Source organism: Chiloscyllium punctatum, chromosome 9 (genome assembly GCF_047496795.1).
Source record: "Chiloscyllium punctatum isolate Juve2018m chromosome 9, sChiPun1.3, whole genome shotgun sequence".
Lineage (NCBI taxonomy): Eukaryota > Metazoa > Chordata > Chondrichthyes > Orectolobiformes > Hemiscylliidae > Chiloscyllium > Chiloscyllium punctatum.
The window spans coordinates 17939006-17960668 of record NC_092747.1 but is presented as its reverse complement, the minus strand read 5'-3'; the positions used below and the strand labels follow the sequence as shown (position 1 = coordinate 17960668).

The 21663-nt window shown below is 38.4% G+C and overlaps 1 protein-coding gene across 3 annotated transcripts in view; it reads right to left on the bottom strand.

Annotated features, from left to right (window-relative positions):
* Positions 1–21663, bottom strand: part of ppp2r3b (protein phosphatase 2, regulatory subunit B'', beta) — a 122652-nt gene that overhangs the window by 83901 nt on the left and 17088 nt on the right. Inside the window, exon 1 of one of the 3 annotated variants that reach the window (XM_072576933.1) lies at positions 1949–2496. The exons of the other annotated variants lie outside the window; for them this stretch is intronic. Coding sequence (XP_072433034.1) covers positions 1949–2080 — 132 coding nt within the window. The 5' untranslated portion in view covers positions 2081–2496. Of the gene's footprint in view, positions 1–1948; positions 2497–21663 lie in introns of those variants that run through there. 3 annotated transcript variants of the gene reach the window in all.

The following is a 21663-nucleotide window of genomic DNA, read 5'->3' as shown; positions in this document are numbered from 1 at the left end:
GGGTGCAGCAACTTGATCACATTGCAACTTTCCCAGCAATGTAAGTATACCAAGAATACAGGGCTGGTTATTGCAGTCAGTAGAACAGCTGCCAGTAGTACTTTTATGCACTATTCCACTGTAATTCTAGTAATTAGATCCATGTCAGTGGCTCTCTACATTGGATCCAGGATTTTCCTTTTCAAGAAATTAGAAGAATCCTTTCTAAGATAACTCTGAACAAAAAGTGTACACTTGAATTAAGTAGCATATGCAAAATACTGAACAGAAAACAAAACCATAGCGAGAACAAAAATGAAATAATTATAGAATCAAAGAATCCCAATAGCCCATTGAGTCCACATCCACTCATTGAAGAGCATCCCACCCCGCCACCACAGAGGGTATTGCATGTATAGAATGAGTCAGAGGAAGTGGAGGAGTCTGGCACAATTACAACATTTAAAAAAGGCATCTGGATGGGTATATGAATTGGAAGGATTGAGAGAAATATGCGTCAAATGGGACTAGATTTATTTAGGATACCTGGTTGGCACTGACGAGTTGCACCAAAGGGTGTTTCTGTGCTGCACATCAGTATGACTCTATCCTGGTTAGGATTATTAGCTCAGTTGGTTGGATGGCTCTTTGCAATGCACAGTAATGCCAATGAGATAGATCAAATTCTTGCATGGTAGAGGTTACCACGAAGGACTTTCCCTCTCAATCTCTCCCTTTGTCTGAAGCATGGTGAGGCTCAGGTTAAATCACTATCAGTCATTTCTTTTTAATGACAGCGCAGCCATATGGTCCACTTGGACTATAGTGACTTTTACCTTTTGATTCATTGTGTGTTCCTGCCTAACCTACTCCACAATAACAGGTACATATTCATATGCTCACTAGAATTCCGAATATAAATCCTGGCTGATTCTTTTCTAGCTTAGAAAGCTGTAAACGCAACTTCCAGCAAACTGAAGATTTAAAAATATCTCAAGAACAGTTGAAATGGGATCAGTGGTGCTTCCGGTTAGGGCCAAACAAAACTTTCAAAAAATCATATCCAGTAACAAACAAAAGAATTCTTAGCTTGTTTACTAATGGCTCCTTTTTTTAAAAAAACAAGGTTGAACAATGTGAATATAATGTATCATAGCTATGATATTTTCTCAATTTCCCATATGAAAATTGAATATTAAGAATTTGCTGAGCAGGGTAGTCAAAACTTCTAACTAAGATAGGAGTAGATAAAAACAGTAAATAAAGCTGGTACAAATGCAGCAAGCATTTACTGACTGCCATGCTCAAACTTTGCAAATTCCAACAATTTCAGACAGGTTCTACAGAGATATCTTCTCCCCTCACTTCATTTTTTAAAAAAAATGAGTATCTATCAAAAATGAAAATCTTCCTTAACATCATAGATTCAGTCAAAAATCACATAATACTAAATTATAGTCCAACAGATTTATTTGAAACCACAAGCTTTTGGAGATCCTGCTCCTTACTTAGGTAGCTAGTCTGAAGGAGGAGTGGCAGCTCTGAAAGTTTGCAGTATCAAATAAACCTGTTGGAGTATAACCTGGCGTTGTGATTTTTGACTTTGTCCACCCCAGTACCTCCACATTATTACATAGAATGTTGAAGCATCACACCGTGCATAAAAACGTATAAGTAGCCAAAACTACTTTAAAAATTAAAGTTTGGTAATTAAACATTGCTTATCAATTTTATACAATTTACTTTAAAACACAGCTTCTGAAACAGAATTGCATTTTTATTTATAGGCAAGAACTGTCATTTCTAATTGATTCAACTAGTCACTTGATTCTATCCCAGACAAACTATTAATTACTAGGTCTTGCGCTTATCAAGTGCTGAGTCACTAAATTATTCAAGCGCACATGGTTTCTTCAAATTTAAAAATTTTTAAAAAGATAAAAAGATAAAAAGAAAAACTGAGCCCAACCTGGACTTGCTGAAAAGCCTTCAGCCTCTTCTTAAATCTCGACGGAAAGACAAGGTCGCATCCCTGGGCTAGTAAAGCCAATTCTTTCCTGAGGTCTGGATCTTGCCGCAGTGAAGTATCTTTAATCATCATTGTCAAAGATTGAGCAAATAAATGACTTAAATTGGTAACAGTTTTTCTAGATCAACTGTAGCTGAAAATGAAAGCTAAATCGTGGCTACAAAGCAAAAAGCTTCCTCACAGTTTTATCAAACCTACTGTGTTGCAATATTCAGAGTAGGCTTAACAATCTTCATCATTAGTTTCTTGGCTTAGGCAATGTATGAATCTGGAAAGTCACTTCAGGCTCTGCCCTTTTTGCAGCCCACATTCCAAAGCCTTAGTGGGTGGTTGCGAAAAGAAACAAACCTGTTGTTTGGGACCCAGTTGCGCAGACACAGGCGACAAACAAATCCAGTCAAAACTACAGTGATATGAAAGAATGCTCAGAAGCTCAGTTTTCACAGCAGCATCTTGTGGCCACTTGACTTCAGTTCCAGACTACATAGGGTAGTTTGATTGACTGAAATTTCCAGCTGTGAGCCAAATCATTGTCAGGTCAAACAAGTTTCACTTGCCTTGTTGATTCAGCATCTGAATGTGGCCTCTAGCATGTTTGCAAGAGCTGCAACTGAGTCATTCATGTCATCAACAGACCACCTGTTAAATTACAACAGTAGCAGATTTGAACTGACAATTTTCCTCATGGTCAAAAGTTTGCTTTAGGAGTTACTTCTCTTGCAAGACAAAAAAGGCGAATCCCAATACTCAATTGCCTTTTTGTTACTTTTCAGTTTAATTGCTCCATCTGATCTGTTGTTTTTATTGTTTAAAAAGGAGAATGTGCCAGTAGAGTATGTTTTAGTATTTAAAATAAATGTTTTTCAATGCAAAAAATTGAAAACTCAATGATGAATATGATATTGGATCCAATAATCCCAACTAATTTAAAAGTTACATTTATGTATTCTAACAGTTTTAGCTAACATGGTTACAACATCCTGTGCATCACAGAGTAGCATTTCAGACAGTGTATCGCTTGCTGATTTTGCTCCACCAAGTCTTACTCAGGGGCACTAAACAAATTTGCAACAACAGAAGAGGTAAAATACCTCTTAACAGATATACTTAAGCAAAATGAAATGAAAAAGCACATTCATCAACAAGAGCCTTCAAATGATTCCTGCATAAAGTTTGGAATTTCAGGATATTTGATTTTTTTTTATTTGCACTAATCTTTCAGGATAAATAGTCTGGATTTTGCTATTATAACTGGTGAAAGTTAACTTTTGTTGTCACTATAACTGACAAACAGTCAACAACTCCTGGTTGTTTGTTTAAAAAACATGGAGATGCAGAGCTTGAAGTCCGTAAATTCCTGTTCCCACAAGTGGGTGCACTACTGAAGTTCCAGCAGACTAATTGTTCATTTTAATATTTTCTGAAGATGAACTTCCCTTCTTCGCTGGAATAATATAACAAGGCCTCAACATTATGTATTGTGGAACAAGTTATGACCTAATTTTTAATTGGTATACCAGGTGATAATGATTTCTAAACAGCCTCTCTGGCCCTGAAGCTGTTGCATCATCCCATCTTAACTAAAGAAAGTTTTTTAAAAAAAGTTTTAGGACACATTCCAAATAAAATTAAATAAGAGATTAAATTTCATCTGGAATCCAAGAAGCAAGAAATTACTGTGTTGAAGTTATGATCCTTTTGCTGATATCAGTAAGCGCATGTTCACAAACCACAAATCAAGAGATTATGTACAAAAGCAGCTACAAGTTAAAACTGCATCTTCTATAGTTATTTTGTGTAAGTTATGTACCAAGGAGTAAAAGCATACAAGATGCAGATACACTTTGCCCTCCCTCCAAAATAATGCTTTACAGCCTAAACATCAACATCACCAAAATTTTAAGAAGTAACTGAATGCACTTGAAATATTACTTTTTATCTAAAGAAATAGTAACATACCCTGGAAAAATTTTTAAAATGATCTAGTTAGGTCTGCCAAAGCTGAAGCAAAGCAGTTATTAGAACCAGGTGAGGAGGGGCAAATCAGCTCTCCTCTTTTTGATTTCTTCAATTAACTAAAGATTTTTTACTTCTTTTTAACATGCCAGTTACATTATAACTGAAAGAAAGCTTGCCAGATCAAAAAAAAGAGCCAATACAACAATTTCTCAAGCAGAAAGTGGAATTTAATTGCTTACTAATTCTGAGAAAAATCAATAAAACATCAAAACACTCAAGCACAGATATAAAATTTAAAAAAAAGGAGTGCACAATACAGGAAGATAAAGAACATGCAGTTTCAAACAGTCTCAAGCTGACTCTAAACAATGGTTGTTTAATTGGTTACTTCTATATTTTGCAGACATAAAAGTTTGTAGATATCCTTAAGTTCTCAACACATGGCCATTTCACAGATTCTCTTTTTAACAGATAACACCTCTCAGCATGGACAGCAAGCAAAAGTGAGCTACCAAAGCATGTCAGAGCAAGAGAACAGAATTGAGCAAGGATTCAAAAATACAGTGTCTTGTTGCAGCAGTACAGAGCATTGGCAAGACCACACCTGGATTACTTAGTATAGTTTGGTCTCCAACCATGTAAAAGACATACTGACCTTGGAGGCTGCTAGAATGGCAGCTAAAGGCATGAAAAAGATGCAAGTTCTAATCAACAATATTTGGCCCAAAAACAGCCAAATTACTATTAGAGTACAAAATTTGATCGGGAAGCAGCTTGACGTGGCTGGCTCTAGTTAAATGCCATTTACTTGCACAGTTCAGGAAATACCAATCGCCTGATAACTGAAGTGGAAGTTAGTCTTGTGATGGGTCTTATTTGGTACACTATAACAATGGCCTAAGAAATAAATAGAATCATTGAATCCCTACTGCTTGGAAACAGCCATTTGTCCCAAGTCCAAATCGACTGCCTGAAGAGGATCCCACTGACTCCTCCCCTACCCTATCCCCGTACCCTGCATTTCCCATGGTTCAACTATCAGAAAGTGCTGGAAATATTTCAAATTAGATAGCAACTGCAACGGTGTAATTAGGTTTCATTAATAATGTATTAATGGTGCAAACTCCATCACCCTGGTGTCAGAATTGATTCCAGTATTTTAGTAGTAGACATGGGCCAAACACAGGCAGATGGGATGGGTTTAGTTTGGGAAACTTGGTCAACATGGACAAGTCTGACCTAAGGATAGGACAAGCAGACCTAAGGGTCTGTTTCCATGCTATATAACACCATGACTCCAGATGAATTGAACAGATGATATTTTGTGTCAGTCTTCATTGCTACTTGTATCCTGTGCAATCTAGAAATTTAAAAATCACAACACCAGGTTATAGTCCAACAGGTTTAATTGGAAGTACACTGCTTTCGGAGCGACGCTCCTTCATCAGGTGATCGAGGAGGGCTTGATCGTAACACATCGATGTTACGATCGAGCCCTCCACAATCACCTGATGGAGCGTCGCGCCGAGAGGTAGTGTACTTCCCAATTAAACCTGTTGGACTATAACCTGGTGTTGTGATTTTTAACTTTGTACACCCCAGTCCAACACCGGCATCTCCAAATCACAGCCTAGAAATAATTGTAAATCAAAAGCTAAAAAAGGGCAAGGGGAAGGAACTCAAGAAAATTATAATTTGAGGAAGTAGTATGAAGTAAAATGTTGGAAATACACATTGACAAGTCTCCATGTCCTGATGGATTTCAGCCAAGGGTCTTAAAAAAAGCAGTGAGATTTGGGGAAAGTTATTTTAGATTAGGAAAAAATGAATTTAACTCCTTTATTCAAGGAGGGATATGAAGGCAATAGGCAGAAACTAAAGATCAGTTAGCTTAACATTTGTCAAAGGGAAGTTATGTTTAGGAATGTTTTGAAGAAATAATGTGTGCTGTAGATAAAAGGAGAACCAGTGGGAATGTTGTAATTGATTTCCCAAAGGGATGTGGTAAGGTGCCATACAAAGGCTCTAGCAGAAAATAAAGGCTTCTGGTGTAGGGAGTAATACATTGGCAAGGACTGAAGATTGCCTTGCTATCAGGAAGCAGAGGGTAGGAACAAGTGGGTCCTTTGCAGGCTGGTAGGATGTCATGGGGTGTACAAGAGGTTGATGCTGGGTCACAACTCTTTATATAATGATACAAATGAACTGTATGAAGGGAGAGAAGGCTTGGGAAGCTAAATTTACTTGAAGACACAAAGCTAAGTAGGAAGGTTAGTTGTGAAGAGGGTGTAAGGAGCCTACAAAAATAAATATCTAGGTAAAGTAAGTGGGGAGAGGCAGCAGAACTCAGATCTGGGAGGCCTAGTACATGAATCCTAGTACACAGAAGGTTAGTATACGGGTATAGCAAAAAAAAAATCAGGAAAGCTAACAATGTTATGTTTCATTGGAAGAGTAAGCGATTGCAAGAATACAGAGGTAATACTTCAGTTATACAGGGAATTGGAGAGATTGCATCTGTGTACAGTACTGGGCGAAATACCTGAGAGAGGCTACTAATCCATTGGAAGCAGATAAATGATGATGATTTACTGCACTAACACCTGGGATGAGCAGATTGCTTTAAGAAATGCTAGTCAGGCTAGGCTTGTATCTGGATTTTTAGAAAAATAAAGGATGACTTAATTGAAACATACAAGATCCTGACGGGACATGATCAGATGAATGTTGAAAGAATGTTTCCTCTTGTGGGAGAACCTTGATGTGTGTATGTGCATGAGAGAGAGAGAGAGAGAGAGAGAGAGAGAGAGAGAGAGAGAGAGAGAGAGAGAGAGAGAGAGAGAGATGTGCATATATGTATGCATGTGCATATGTGGTGGGGGCCTTGTTTAATAAAGTCACTATTTAGAACAGATGATAAATCAATTTTTCTCCCTGCGAGTTGAGAATCTTTTCAACTCTATTCTTCAAAAAAAAGGTAGGGCACGCTGAATATTTAATTTTTGATGAAGGAGATAGGTTTTCAGGGAAATGCAGGAATGAGGTTAAAACCAGATCAACTACAATCTTATTAAATAATCAAACAGGCTCAAAGGGCTGAGTGACTTGTATTCCTATTCATGGGTTTGTATTCTCAGCAACTTTAGCTTTTTTCGTTCTGCCTACATGAGTTAATATGCTTTCTTTTGCAACAATGAAATATATCAAAATCTGTCAGTGAGATACATTGTCAGCAAGAATGATACATGTAGCTGAAAAGCTCTCTTTAGAGACAAACAAAGCTATCAAAACCTAGAACTGCACTGCTTGGGATTTTGTTCTGTTCAAAATAAGCAGAGCATGAAAAAACGTTCCCTCATTCGCTGTCCTACTGTACTGAAATTCTAATATTGACTATGCATTAACACCAGTATTAACTACCAAATTTAACATGAAAAGGAAACATAAATATGATTAAGTAATTAAACAAGGCAAACAGAGGTCCTACTGGTTCTCAATGTTTTAGGTTGGGTGTAGGCGCTCAGAAAAATGCTTTTGTCTGTTATTATTTGAATTTCTAGATTAAGAAGTTCAAATCATCTCAGTAAATGTTAGTAAAAAGGTCATTTGTTTCTCCACAAGTTCTAAACTGAAAACTAAAAGAAATTCACCTTAGGGTACCAAACAATTTCCATTTTTTTTCAGGAAGCAATTATTTTTACCACAATGAATAATAGCCAAATAAGTTTTAAAAAAAATGGTGGAGGGAACTAAACATTTCTCTTATTCTTAAAAGTTAGCATTAAATTCTCAAGTATAAAATTAAAAGCGATGTCTAGATAACAGACTACATCATTTTAAAGGCAAAGAAAGTGTCAGTAATGAAGTTTCTATTCCACCTGATCTGAAAGTCTGCACACACCAGCTTTTAAAAGTAATTTATAATTCATTCACGTCATTAAAAATTACATTTAGTTAATTCAGTAATACGAAACCACAATAAGACATGGCTATGTTTGTCAATGGCTCATGCTACAGTTACGCACACATACACATCAGCTGTTCTACACTGCATCAGTGGGTTGCAAATTGTATTTTTAAACTAATCCTTACCAGAATGCCCTTGGATTCTGGTATTTTACCATTTCCTAAATTAGAACATTACAGTACGCAAGATCAGCAAAGTATTATGATATACAACTAGATAAGCTTATAATACTTATTTGAAGACTATGCAATTGCCTTTAAAAATGGTAGTGCTTTGAAATGATAAAGTTATTAAATGGGAGATTTCCTTTTTAAAAAAAGAGGAATCATCTCTCATTCAGTTGAAACAAATAAAATGTATATCTTCTTACACAGTTCACACCATTCAGGAGAGGGAAAGATGGTATGGTCATATTGTTGCTAGACCGGTAATCCATAGACCCAAGTAATGTTTTAGGGTCCCAGGTTCGAATCCCACCACAGGAGATTAAATTTTAGGCATAAATGTTGGAATACGTGGTCACATATTTAAGACAGAGGAGGAGGACTTTCATCTGAAGGTAGGGAATTTGTGAAATTCTTTACTGCAGGGGACTAATCAAGTCATTATGTATATTCTAGACTGAAACAGATATTTTTAAACCAGTAAGGGAAACAAGCATTATGGGGAAAAAAGGCAGAAAAGAGAGAGTGTTGTGGATTGTCAGATCAACGATGACTTCATTGAGCAGATGCAATGTACTGAATGACCTACTTCTGCTCCCAGGTTTTATGGCCATATGCTGTTAAACCTCCTCTGAAATGCTTTGATGTGTATGTGCAAGTGTAAACCTGTGCTTTTTATAAAAATTTGAAAAGAAATCATTAACGTTGCCTTTCATTGTTGTTTGCCATTTGTGTCATTATCTTTATAGATATTTGAGGCTCTTTGAGTTTTTACAAATTTCAAGTTGATTTGTGTCACCTAATTATTGGAGTATCCACTTTGTTGAACTGTTCATCAACTGGTGCGATTTGCCATTTGTCTTTGTTTTCCTTTTAACCAGAGAGGTCAGGAGTTAATACCAAAGTAGACTTGGGTCCTAATAGTTGTGAACTTGACTTAAACCTTAACTGATTGCTCACTCTCCACAGATGCTGCCATGCCTGCTGAGACTTTCCAGCAATTTCTGTTCTGTTCATCCAGTCTTTGTTAAGATGAATCGCAACAATAAACATACCTGGTGTTTTGAAGGTATGTTAGTGATTCTTCATTTCCAATTCATACAACATGAAACCAAGTAGAAGCAAAGCAAAATGGTAACCACCAGCTCCTCTCCCAGCCTGGCTACATGGCTCAAAAATACATTCACGAGCCAGCTGTCTTTTCTTATTTCAAAAATGTGGTTTTGTGGTTATCATTTGACCAACCTTTAATTCTGGAATTATTAATTAAATTCATATTTCATCATCTGCTGTGGTAATTGGCACCATGCCCCCAGTACATTAACCATTATTAATCTGTTGAGAATACAGTCTGGTGCTGCCTACCCAGCCTGGATTGTCACGAGGTCAAAATCCTGGAATTCCCTCCCAAAGGGCACTGTGGGTTAACCTGAGTGCAATGGTCCAGGCAGCTCACCACTACCTTCTCAAGGGCAACTAAGTATGGGTAATAGATATTTGCCAGCCAGTGACACATATGTACCATGAGTGAATAATAGTAAAAATAAAAGCCAGCAAAATCTGAAACTCAAAAAGGTTAAATCAAGGTCAACTGTGCTAAAAACCCATCTGGTTCACTTTTTGGGAAAGAACCCAGCCATCCTTACTTGCTCTGGCTTACACAACTCCAGATTTACTGCAGTGTGGCTGACTCTTAACTGCCCTCTGAAAATGGTCTAACAAGCCATCCAGTTAGTTAGTTAAAGAAAAGGTAAAATCTCCCCAAAAAAGAAATGAAAGTCAACAATTTAGTTGGCATTCATCTATACAGTGGTAATGAAAATGGAAAATTTAATCTTTGAAAAAATCCTCCTAACATCTGTCCCATGTAACTAGTGTCAAAACTGGGAGAGCTGTCTCACAGATCATAGAATTCCTACAGTATGGAAACAGGCCCTTCAGCCCTGCAGGTCCACACTGACCCTCCGAACAGTAACCCACCCAGACCTATTCCCCTACCCTTTTATCCTATATTTTCCCCTAATTAATGCTCCTAACCTACATACCCCCCTAAGCACTATGGGCAATTTTAGCATCGCCAATTCACCTGATCTGCACATCTTTGGATTGTGGGAGGAAACAGGAGCACCCAGAGGAAACCCACGCAGACACAGGGAGAATGTGCAAACTCCACAACGACAGTCATCCAAGGCTGGAATCAAAGCCTTGGTGCTGTGAGGCAACAGTGCTAACCACAACTATTGTGATGTCCTGACATGAATCAAGCAATAGTTTGACAGACCACCTCTGAAACATAACGTCCCCAAAAAATTATCACAATCTCAGCAGAAGAATACAGTTGAGTGAGAGTTGACTTGGGAGCCTGCATTATGGACTCTGGCTTTGGCTTTGAAGAAGTTTCATGGCAACATGGGCAAGGAAACTTCCTGCTGAACACCACTTACAGCTTCCCCTTGGCTTATAAATCAATGCTCCTTCACTTTGTACACTATTTGGAGGAAAAAAAATGGAGGGTGCCATAGGCACATAATATACTCTCGATGGATGATATCAATATCCATCACCAAGTGTGGCTCAGCAGCAGCACTAATGACAGCATTGGTGGAGTTCTAAAGGACACCGCTGCTAGACTGGGCCAGTGGCAGATAATGAAAAACACCTTGACCTCACACTCACTGAACAGCCTGCTTCAGATGTAACTGTCCATGGCAATAATTAGTTGGAGTCATTCCGACACAAACCTTGCCGAGACAAAGTCACATGTTTATACTAAGGATACTCTCCCATGTCTTGTGTGGCACTGTGCTAAACAGGATACGACTTTGAACAAATTTAGGAAAAAAAAACTGGGCATCCATATGCTGTGGAGCAAAATTTACTCCAACTTCTTGGCCTTGCACTCCCTTGCCTCCATTACTGTCAAGGCTGGGGATGAACCTTGGGTGCAATGAACAGTGCAGGAGGGAATGTGAGGAACACCACCAGGCTTTGCTAAAAATCAGGAACAAACCTTGTGAAACTATAAAGAGCCAAAACAGCACAAGTAGCAAGTAATAGGACTAAGCAATTTAAAAATCAAAGGATCCAATTCAAACTTTGCAGCACATGGACTCCTGTAGTTCAAGGCAGCAGTTCACTACCACCATTTCAAGGGCAACTAGAGACAGGCAATAAATGCTAGCCTAGCCAGTGAGTGAAACAAAAAAAAAGTCTCACCAAACCGGCCTTTGAACCAAGAAACCCAATATGCCCTTTTACTGACTAACTCCATTTTAGGTGGATATAGAGGAATGGAAGTAGTTGGTCTTATTGGTGGATAATCAGAGTTGACTTTTCAAAAATCACAAACTTGAACATAAATGTAGGACAGCATGACTGCAACATTTGAGAAAGTATGGCATTGCCGAATTTCAGCATGTGCTAAACTCAGTCTCTTTCTTTTAGTTTAAGAGATATAAAATATTCTGTGGCAGTCTTCAAAAGGGAAGTGCATACCAAATGGCCTGGCCATCAATTAGTTGATATCACCAAGAACAAATCATTTCTACATTTACCATTTGTGAAATCTTACTTGATTTAAATGCTTGAACGCCTACTTATAGGCCACATTTCAAAAGCCAGAGGATAAAACGGTACTAAATAAAATGTATTTTCACTCTCCTTAAATCCCAAACCAGAACACCAAGCTTCATGGCTGCTTGCAACAGAAACTTTAAAATATATTTAAATTCCTAGGAACATAGATTTATCTTTTACACAAACATCCTCCCTATCCAAAATTGTGTGAATGCATTCACAAAAACAGTAACATCATATGTGCTGATTATTGCTGCATTGACGACTTCTAGCATCAAACAGAAACTCTAATTTTATGCATGGGAAACAAACTCTAATGTCCCTTTGTGTACTTTAATAGTATTCACAAAAGGTAACATTGATTCTTTGGAACTTCACAGTAGCAGCAATACTTCAACCTAGTAAGTTAGTTTATTGAACTACTCCTTTGGTGAAACACCCTATATTCCCAGGCTTGCCTTGTGGTCCTTAACTGACCACACCTAGTCAGTCAAAAAAGTGAAGAGCAATAGTTGAGGGGATGGCAGGGTAAAGGGATGATAAAGTTAGTTCACAATTCCAGCAATAGGAGCAAAATAAACATTGGCCCCAGTTGTAAGCATCTAGCACATGCCAAATCTTTTCAACATATGCTATAGATATTTTCACCTCTTCCATCAATATGCTGTAAATCTGAATTACATAATCAAAAAAGGAACAAAAATATCAAAATCTCACCTAATTTTAGGTTGATTTACTTCTCATAGTTGTCTTTATGAAAAAGTTAACAAGACCACTTTAGGATTTAAGCAAGCAAAGTTGACTGTAGTTTTATGTAGGGAGCAACAATAAACTGTTTGAAAAGTGTGTCATGAATTCTGAGTCTTGTAATTTATAGTAACTCACAGCAGCTGAATTGTGCATTCATCCTGTTTCCTTTTATTAAAAAATAGGGTAACGCACATACCCATTTTCAGTGTAAACATACAGTACATTCCGACCTGTAAACCACTTTGAACCCGAATGAAATTACATCAAAGTATAGAAAACATAGAAAATGGATGCGGGAGGGAAAAAAAATGATTGTTGAAGCCAGGTCATAGACAGAGAACACAGGGGGCTAACACCTTCAACATTGTCTAGCTATCACCATTGTTAACAGCTAACCTGAGAATGCAACTTTTTTAAAAAGGGTTTTGTGATTTAGATATGAAAGAAGTGAAACTATCACTGTATTCTAATAGATGAAAAGGCTTAACAGACAATCAATTCTTCAATGTATAATTTCAGTTACATCACACTGCAAATCTTTGCTATAAATTCTGTGTTACGATCGAGCCCTCCACAAATCACCTGATGGAGTGTTGCTCCGAAAGCTAGTGGACTTCCAATTAAACCTGGTGTTGTGAGATTTTTAACTTTGTACACCCCAGTCCAACACCGGCATCTCCGAATCAGAGCTGTAAATGGTAAGAATTAAAGTTCAAAACCCATACTTGAAAGGACAAGTAGGACACTATAGTCCCTCAATCCTGCTCCATCATTCAATAAGATCATGGCTGATTTGATCTTGGCCTTAACTCCAATTGCCTGCTTGCCATAACCATCAGTTCCAGACAACTTGAGAAGCCATCTATCGCTGTATTGAACACATTAAATGATTCACCTCCACTGCTTTAAGGAACATAAATTTCCAAACATCTGTAACTTTCTTTGGAGAGGAAACATTTCTCCAAGTGTTAACTGGGGAATGCTTATTCCAAAACTTCCATGACCCCAGTACCAGGAGGTGAAACATTCTCTCAAACCTTAACCCGTCAAGCTCTCCTCAGAATCTTACACAGTAGGAGCTTGCTTTAAGCTCCCCCATTAAGATAATTTTTGCCTCAAATCTTTCTTCAAAAACACCCTCTCCCCTCATTTTGGGCACAATTTCCCATTTTATCATCTGTTATGTATGCCCTGGTCATGAGTTACATTAATGTGCCACTCACATTGCTGTGCCTCAAGTTTAGATTAGATTACATTACAGTGTGGAAACAGGCCCTTCGGCCCAACAAGTCCACACCAACCCGAAGCGCAACCCACCTATACACCTTACCTAACACTACGAACAATTTAGCATGGGCAATTCACCTAACCTGCACAGCTTTGGACTGTGGGAGGAAACCGGAGCACCCGGAGGAAACCCACGCAGACAGACACTGTCCACACAGGCAGTCGCCAGAGGTGGGAATTGAACCCAGGTCTTAGGCACTGTGAGGCAGCAGTGCTAACCACTGTGCCACCGTGCCGTCCACTGTCAGTATTAAATGGGCAAAGCTGTAAAGACGCCTGGAGGAGGATCGCCTCATAGGCCGATTTGGAACCCTGCAACCACAGAGGATAAATGTGGATTTCAACAGGTTCCTTGCTTGAAGGAACTTGCAGCTAAGTACGTACTCTAAAGTAAGTACAGGTATAAATTAAATTTCTCAGCTATTGTACCTATTACAAGTACTGTAGAGTATGTTACCACAGACCGTCACAGCAATCCCTTTACTAGCTCAGGTACAAACAGCAGAGAGATTTAAAAACAAAGTTTATTTCGATAACTTAACAGAACTGTTCAGAAAGTGCTATGATATTTGACTGCAATCATGCGTTATCCCCAAAATCCTGCCGGCACTGTATATCAGAGGCTAATATCTCTCAATGTTGTGGAAGGTCCTTTATGGTGCAATGGTGATGTTTCTATCTCTGGGCCAGATAGGTGCGATTTCAAGTCCCTCTTGGTCTAAAGGTATGTTTGAGCAAGTTACTCAAGTGGACCTCGAGTGGGCTAAGCGTGGAGAAGTGAGTCCATTGTGCACCTCAAGTAAGCCTTTACTTTTCCAGGACGAGCACATGACCTGGCATCTGAGTCAGTAGCTACTGCATCCGTGAAGGTGATATCAGCAAAGTAGACACAGCAGCAAAAGGGGCTACCTGAGGGTTGGATCCGGTGTTAATGGCTGTAGAGCACCACTGTGACATTGAGATAGGCCAACAGCAAGAGATGAGACTCCAACATTGATTTGGACAGGGAGTGGCACCAAATATGTACCTTCGTTGGTTGGGTCCTGTGGTGTTGGTGATGAAGCAGTGGAGTAGAGGTGGTGGTGCAGGAATTGTTGGTGACAAGCTGACTTAGGACTGATGGACTCTCGAACTAATTTTTTCTTCTTTTATTTATTTAAAATGGTGCTGAATCATGGTAACAGGTAAAAGCACTTCATTGAAATTTTGTAAAGTACATGTCATTCAGGTATAGTGCTGCCAACTCTACTAGTACAAATCAGGGCCTCATTGATGCAATAACTGACAGAAGAAACAACAGAGAAGGCACAGAACATTTTGGAAGACTCCTAACCTGACTAATTTCAAGAGATTAAATTCTATTGTTATAGGAGTGGGACCTGTATTTACTGCAACAGTATATATTAGAAGTTTGTTTTATTTGAGAATAGTCAGTAGTCAGAAGGAATTTATTTGGTTTGTTAGTTAATTTGTTCACTGTTAGATAAACAAAATCCCCAAATAATAATTTTAAAAATGTGTCAGGGATTTATTTTATTCAGCCACTAGAAGTTGCTGAGAAGCAGGTTACACCACTTTTCACACTTTACAGATTATAGGGCAAGATGCTCCTCTTTGGGTTCTTTGATTTTAGTTCTCATGGAGGACAAAAGTCAACTCTACTTTCGAGCAAAAAAAAAAGGAATGCCTGTAAAAATGGTATTGCAATTATCATGGGGGATTTTATTCTATATATTGACTAGTTGAACCAGGTTGGTCAAGGCAGCCTCGAGGAGGAATTAATTGAGTGTATCCACAATAGCTTTCTTCAACAGCTTGCAATTGAATCAATGAGTGAGCAAGCTATCCTAGATCTAGTCTTGCGTAATGAGAGGAATAATTAAAAGACAATAGGTGCAGGAGTAGGCCATTCTGCCCTTCGAGCTAGCACCACCATTCATTATGATCATGGCTGATCATCCTCAATCAGTATCCTGTTCCTGCCTTATCCCCATAACCCTTGATGGCACTATCCTTGAGAGCTCTATCCAAGGATTAAGGATCTCATTGTTAGAAACCTCTTGGAAGGAGCGATCACAATATGGCTGAATTTAGAATATAGATGGAAAGTAAGAAGATGCAATCCAAAACCAAAGATACCATGTTTAAACAAAGGAGACCACAATGGGATGAGGGAGAAGTTGGCTAAAGGAGACTGGAGGCAAAGACTTTATGGTGGAACAGTGGAGGATTTTTCAAAGTAATTTTTCAAAGTGCTCAGCAAAAGCATGTATACCAGTGAAGAGGAAGGACTGTAGGAAAAGGGGTAATCAGCCATGATTAAGGAAATAAGGGAGGCTATCAAATTTAAAGTTAAGGCATACAAAGTGGCAAAGACCAGTGGGAAACTAAAAGACCCAGGAAAACTTTATAACTTTGTGGCTCTATTGACCTTTAAAAAGAAAAACTACAAAATCGATCAGAATAAACTAGCGCAGAATATTAAAACTGATAGCAAAAGTTTTAACAAATATATAAAATTAAAAATAGGAAGGTAGACATTAGTCCTTTAGATGATAAGAAGGGGGATTTAATAACAGGAAATAGTCAAGACATTGAACAGGTATTCTGTGTTGGTCTTCACAGTGGAGGACACAAATAAAGATGCCAGGAATTGATGATAAGGAGACCAAGATAGGTGAGGACATAGAAATGATCATTGTCATGAAAGAGGTAGCACTGGGCAAGCTAATGGAGCTAAAAAGTAGATAAGTCCCCTGGCCCTGATGGAATGCACCCTGCTTAAAAAAAAAGAGATGGCAAGAGAAATAGCAAATGTGCTTTTGGTAACTTTCCAAAGTTTGTTGGACCCTGGGGCAGTTCCAGCAGATTGGAAAAAAAATAATCAGCAAATATGATACCACTGTTTTAAAAAAGTAGGTAGACAAAAGATGGGAAATTGTAGGCCAGTTGACTTAACTTCTGTAGTGGGGAAAATATGTACATACACACGTAGATAGAAATTGTCTCATTGGACAGATGCAGCATGGGTGCTTGAAAGGCAAATCATGTTTAACTAATTTACTGGAATTCTATGAAGACATTGAGCTCAGTGGACAACAGGAACCCAGTAGGAGGTGGTGTATTTGGATTTCCAAAAGGCATTTGACAAGGTGCCACACAAAAGGCTGCAGCATAAGATAAAAGGTGCATGACATTATGGGCAATGTATTAGCTAACCAACTCTATCTATGCTAACAGGAAGCAAAGAGGGGATAAATGAGTGCTTTTCTGGTTGACCAGTGACTAGTAGTGCGCTTCAGAGACCACAATTCCCCCTAATTTACAGAGATGATTTGGAGTTAGGGACCACGTGTCGCGTATCAACATTTGTGGATGATATGAAAGTGAATGGTAGAGCAAAGTGTGCAGAGGACTCAAAGTTTGCAGAGTATTACAGATAGTTTGAGTGGGCAAAGGTCTGGCAGATGGGGTACAATGTTGATGAATGCGAAGTCATCCATTTTGGTAGGAACAACAGTAAAAATGACAACTATTTGAACAGTTAAAAATATTGTAGCATGCGACTGTGCAGAGACACCTTGGTAACCCAATGCATGAATCACAGAAGGTTGGTTTGCAGATGCAACAGGTAATTAAGAAGGCAAATGGAATTTTGTCCTTCATTGCTAGAGGGATCGAGTTTAAAAACAGGGAGGTCATGTTGCAGCTATATAGGTGCTGGTGAGGCTATAATGGCTGTCCTGATCAGATCATTTCTCATTATGTAAGTTCATGAAATGCTTCAACAACTTTAAAGGGCATTTAAATGCTCATTGGATAGGCATATGGACAAGAATGGAATAGTGTAGGTTAGATGGGCTTCAGATTGGTTTCACAAGGCGGCACAACATTGAGGGCCGAAGGGCCTGTACGGTGCTGTGATGTTCATACTTGGCACTAAAAATAGTCCTTTGATCCTGACAAGTATCCAGGCTGCTTCAGATTACTCTAGAAGGAAAAGGTAGCCCAAGTTTGAAAACCTGTTTCAGATTGTATTCAACACAAATGAATAGTTTGCTGCTGACAAGCCAAAAAGATGTTCTGCTACCACACAAGAGAATAATATGTGTGAATTTCAGCCATAATGAAGCCAGGTATGAAGGCTGGACACCCAAAATCTGGAAGATTAGATTAAATAACATATCCCTATGGCTGTTAACAATAAAAAAAAACTTGATCATACACCGCCATACCACACTTGCAAAACTTGAAACATTACATCCAACATTAAAATGCGATTCTGCAACTGGCTGACAATAGCTACAAAATCCTGAATGTACACACATTGCACCTGCTTCACCTCCACAATAGGCAACATTTAGTTTGTTTCCCAGACTATGTCCTGACCCAAGTCAGAGTCAATTTGTCTGGTTTGAAAGTTGAACAAAGCCTGGCTGTTAACTGTCTATCACTGATAATATGCATTCTTCACAGCAATATCTCAACCAGAGTCTACTTGCCAACCATTGAGCATTTTCCTCTCACACAGTATGTTCAGGCTACAAAGCGAACTAGAGTAGAATCATTCACAACAATGTATCCCTCTCCTATGATCTTAATGTATTCTTTGCTACTTTACCATAGAAAAGGTAGTGCAATGATGTCACACGCTCCATTAGCCTCAGGTGCATCCATCTGGTTCATTAAATGTCCCTTAGGGAAATAAACCTGCTGTCCTTACCTGCAAGGCTCTACACATGACTAGACCCATAGCAACGTGGTTGACCCCTAAATGGTCTCCAGGCAAATAAGGATGCGTCAGCAACACTCACTGCCCATGGAGTGATTTAAAAAAAAAACAGTTCAGTGTATGAAGATGTCCAGATCCTTCTGTACCGCAGTACTTCGTGGTCTCCCATTATAAACTGCTTTCTTAGTCTTTCTGCAGTGGATAACCTCATTTATTCTACATTTGACCTGCTCAATCCATAACCCTTTGCATACTTCACACAAACGTTCCATCCCTGTACCTTTGCATCAAAGATTTTCCTAAAATGCAGTTTGCCCAATCATCCAAGTCATTAATGTAGAATTCAAATAGTTGAAGCCCCAAAGCATCAAGTTCTTAGGATTGATGATCACTAATAATCTATCCTGGTCCACTCATGTTGATGGGACAGTTAAAAAAGCACACAACACCTCTACTCCCTCAGGAGGCTAAGAAAATTCGGCAAGTCTGTAAAGACACATTTTTTTTTAAAAAAACAAACAGATGCATCATAGAAAGTATTCTATGTGGATGCATCACGACTTGACCAGGAAACTACATAAAGTAGTGAACGCAGCCCACTCCAACACACAAGCCAAAATCTTCCATTCATTGACTCCATCTAGAGATTTCTCACTGCCTCAGAAAAGGTAGCCAACATAATCAAAGGCTCCTCCCAGCCCAGTTAGAATCTTCTCCAAACTCTTCTGCTGGGCAGAAGATACAAGAAAGTTTAAACACATACCAACAGATTCAAGAATAGTTTCTTCCTCACTTAAAATTTCTGAATGGACCTCAAGTTTTAAGTTTAATATTGAACTTGCTCTTTATGCACTCTTCAACTGTAATACTGTATTCCGTGCTCTGTTCTATTACCCTTATGCACTTTGTACAGTATGATCTGTCTGTACTGCATGAAAAACAAATGTTTCATTGTACCTAGGTACATGTAACAATAATAAATCAAAAAGTTGTGGCATGCTACTAATCAGCTTGTTGATATGAAAACGACTCAGTTACTCTAACTCTGCTGTCTGTTAGTTCAACAATGCTCTAAAATCATGCTGATATAAATACCCCCCCAACATCTCAAACACTCATCTTTAATGCATCACAATACTGGATGCCTTTTATTCCCCTTTTAACCAAACTTATTACATCCTCAGTACTCTCAAAGTTATCAAACAATTTTCTTTCCATAACATTACTCTGCCTGACTATATTACACAGTTAAAAATCACAACACCAGGTTATAGTCCAACAGGTTTAATTGGAAGCACACTAGCTTTCGGAGCGACGCTCCTTCATCAGGTGATTGTGGAGGGCTCAAATCATAATAGAATCTACAGCAAAAAAATTTGCAGTGTGATGTAACTGAAATTATACATTGAAGAATTGATTGTCTGTTAAGCCTTTCATCTGTTAGAATACAGTGATAGTTTCACTTCTTTCATATCTAAATCACAAAACCCTTTTTTAAAAAGTTGCATTCTCGGGTTAGCTGTTAACAATGGTGATAGCTAGACAATATGTTGAAGGTGTTAGCCCCCTGTGTTCTCTGTCTGTAACCTGATGTTTAGATTGATTCCAATCTAAAAAGTGAGATAACAGTTTTACATAAATTCATGCAGTTTTTGAGCAAAGTGCAATGTAACTGCAAGTACAAATTCACCACACAATATGTGGGTGTCTGTCTGTGTGTGGTAGGGGTTGTGTGTGAGAAAGTGTGTGACAGACACACAGACAGACAAAGACCCACATGCACACACATTTTGTGGTGAATTTGTACTTGCAGAGTTACCTTGCACTTTGTTCAAAAACTGCATGCATTTATGTAAAACTGTTATCTCACTTTTTAGATTGGAATCAATAACAGTTTTACATAAATGCATGCAGTTTTTGAACAAAGTGCAAGGTAACTCTGCAAGTACAAATTCACCACACAAAATGTGTGTGCATGTGGGTCTTTGTCTGTCTGTGTGTCTGTCACACACTTTCTCACACTCAACCCCTACCACACACAGACAGACACCCACATATTGTGTGGTGAATTTGTACTTGCAGTTACATTGCACTTTGCTCAAAAACTGCATGAATTTATGTAAAACTGTTATCTCACTTTTTAGATTGGAATCAATCTAAACATCAGGTTATAGACAGAGAACACAGGGGGCTAACACCTTCTACATATTGTCTAGCTATCACCATTGTTAACAGCTAACCTGAGAATGCAACTTTTTAAAAAAGGGTTTTGTGATTTAGATATGAAAGAAGTGAAACTATCACTGTATTCTAACAGATGAAAAGGCTTAACAGACAATCAATTCTTCAATGTATAATTTCAGTTACATCACACTGCAAATCTTTGCTATAAATTCTGTGTTACGATTGAGCCCTCCACAAATCACCTGATGAAGGAGCGTTGCTCCGAAAGCTAGTGTGCTTCCAATTAAACCTGTTGGACTATAACCTGTTGTGTGATTTTTAACTTTGTACACCCCAGTCCAACACCGGCATCTCTAAATCATATTACACAGTTAGTTTTACAGCCACTACTTCGCTAATACTACTTCCCAACATGCTCCCAATGTCAGATGTGAGGATAATTATCACAAGTTTCCTGCATTATTCCCCTCCTTATATATATTGTTTTGACTACATATTGACTTGAATCCACTGGGACTATTCCAGAATCTAGGGAACTATGGAAATTTACATTCAATACACCCATGATCACTACTTGCACCTTTTTAAAAAAAAGATCTTAAACCAGCAGTTTCAGGGGACTCCAAGAGCTTTGTCTCATTAGTTTGCCTAGTAACTTTTCACTGACGATATTGAACATTTTTATTTCCTCCCCTCACCGTTTGCCAATTTTTTCATTATTATTGCAATGCTTTCAATGGTTTTAAAGCCATAGCAAGTAGAAAATAGTTCTAAGTATATTCTTCAGCGTCACTGGATCAAAATCCTGGATCCCTCTCCACAATGGCACTGTACGTCTACCTATACTAGTTGAAGGCAGCGGCTCACCATCACCTTCTCAAGGGTAACTACGGATGGGCAATAAATGTTGCCCCAGCAAGTGAGGCTCACTTACCATGAATAAGTTTAAAAATTTCACTTCATTTAGTCCCTTTATAGGAAAGAACATTTAATTGTCTTCCTTTTTATATATTTTTGGAGCTCTTATAAAAGTCTG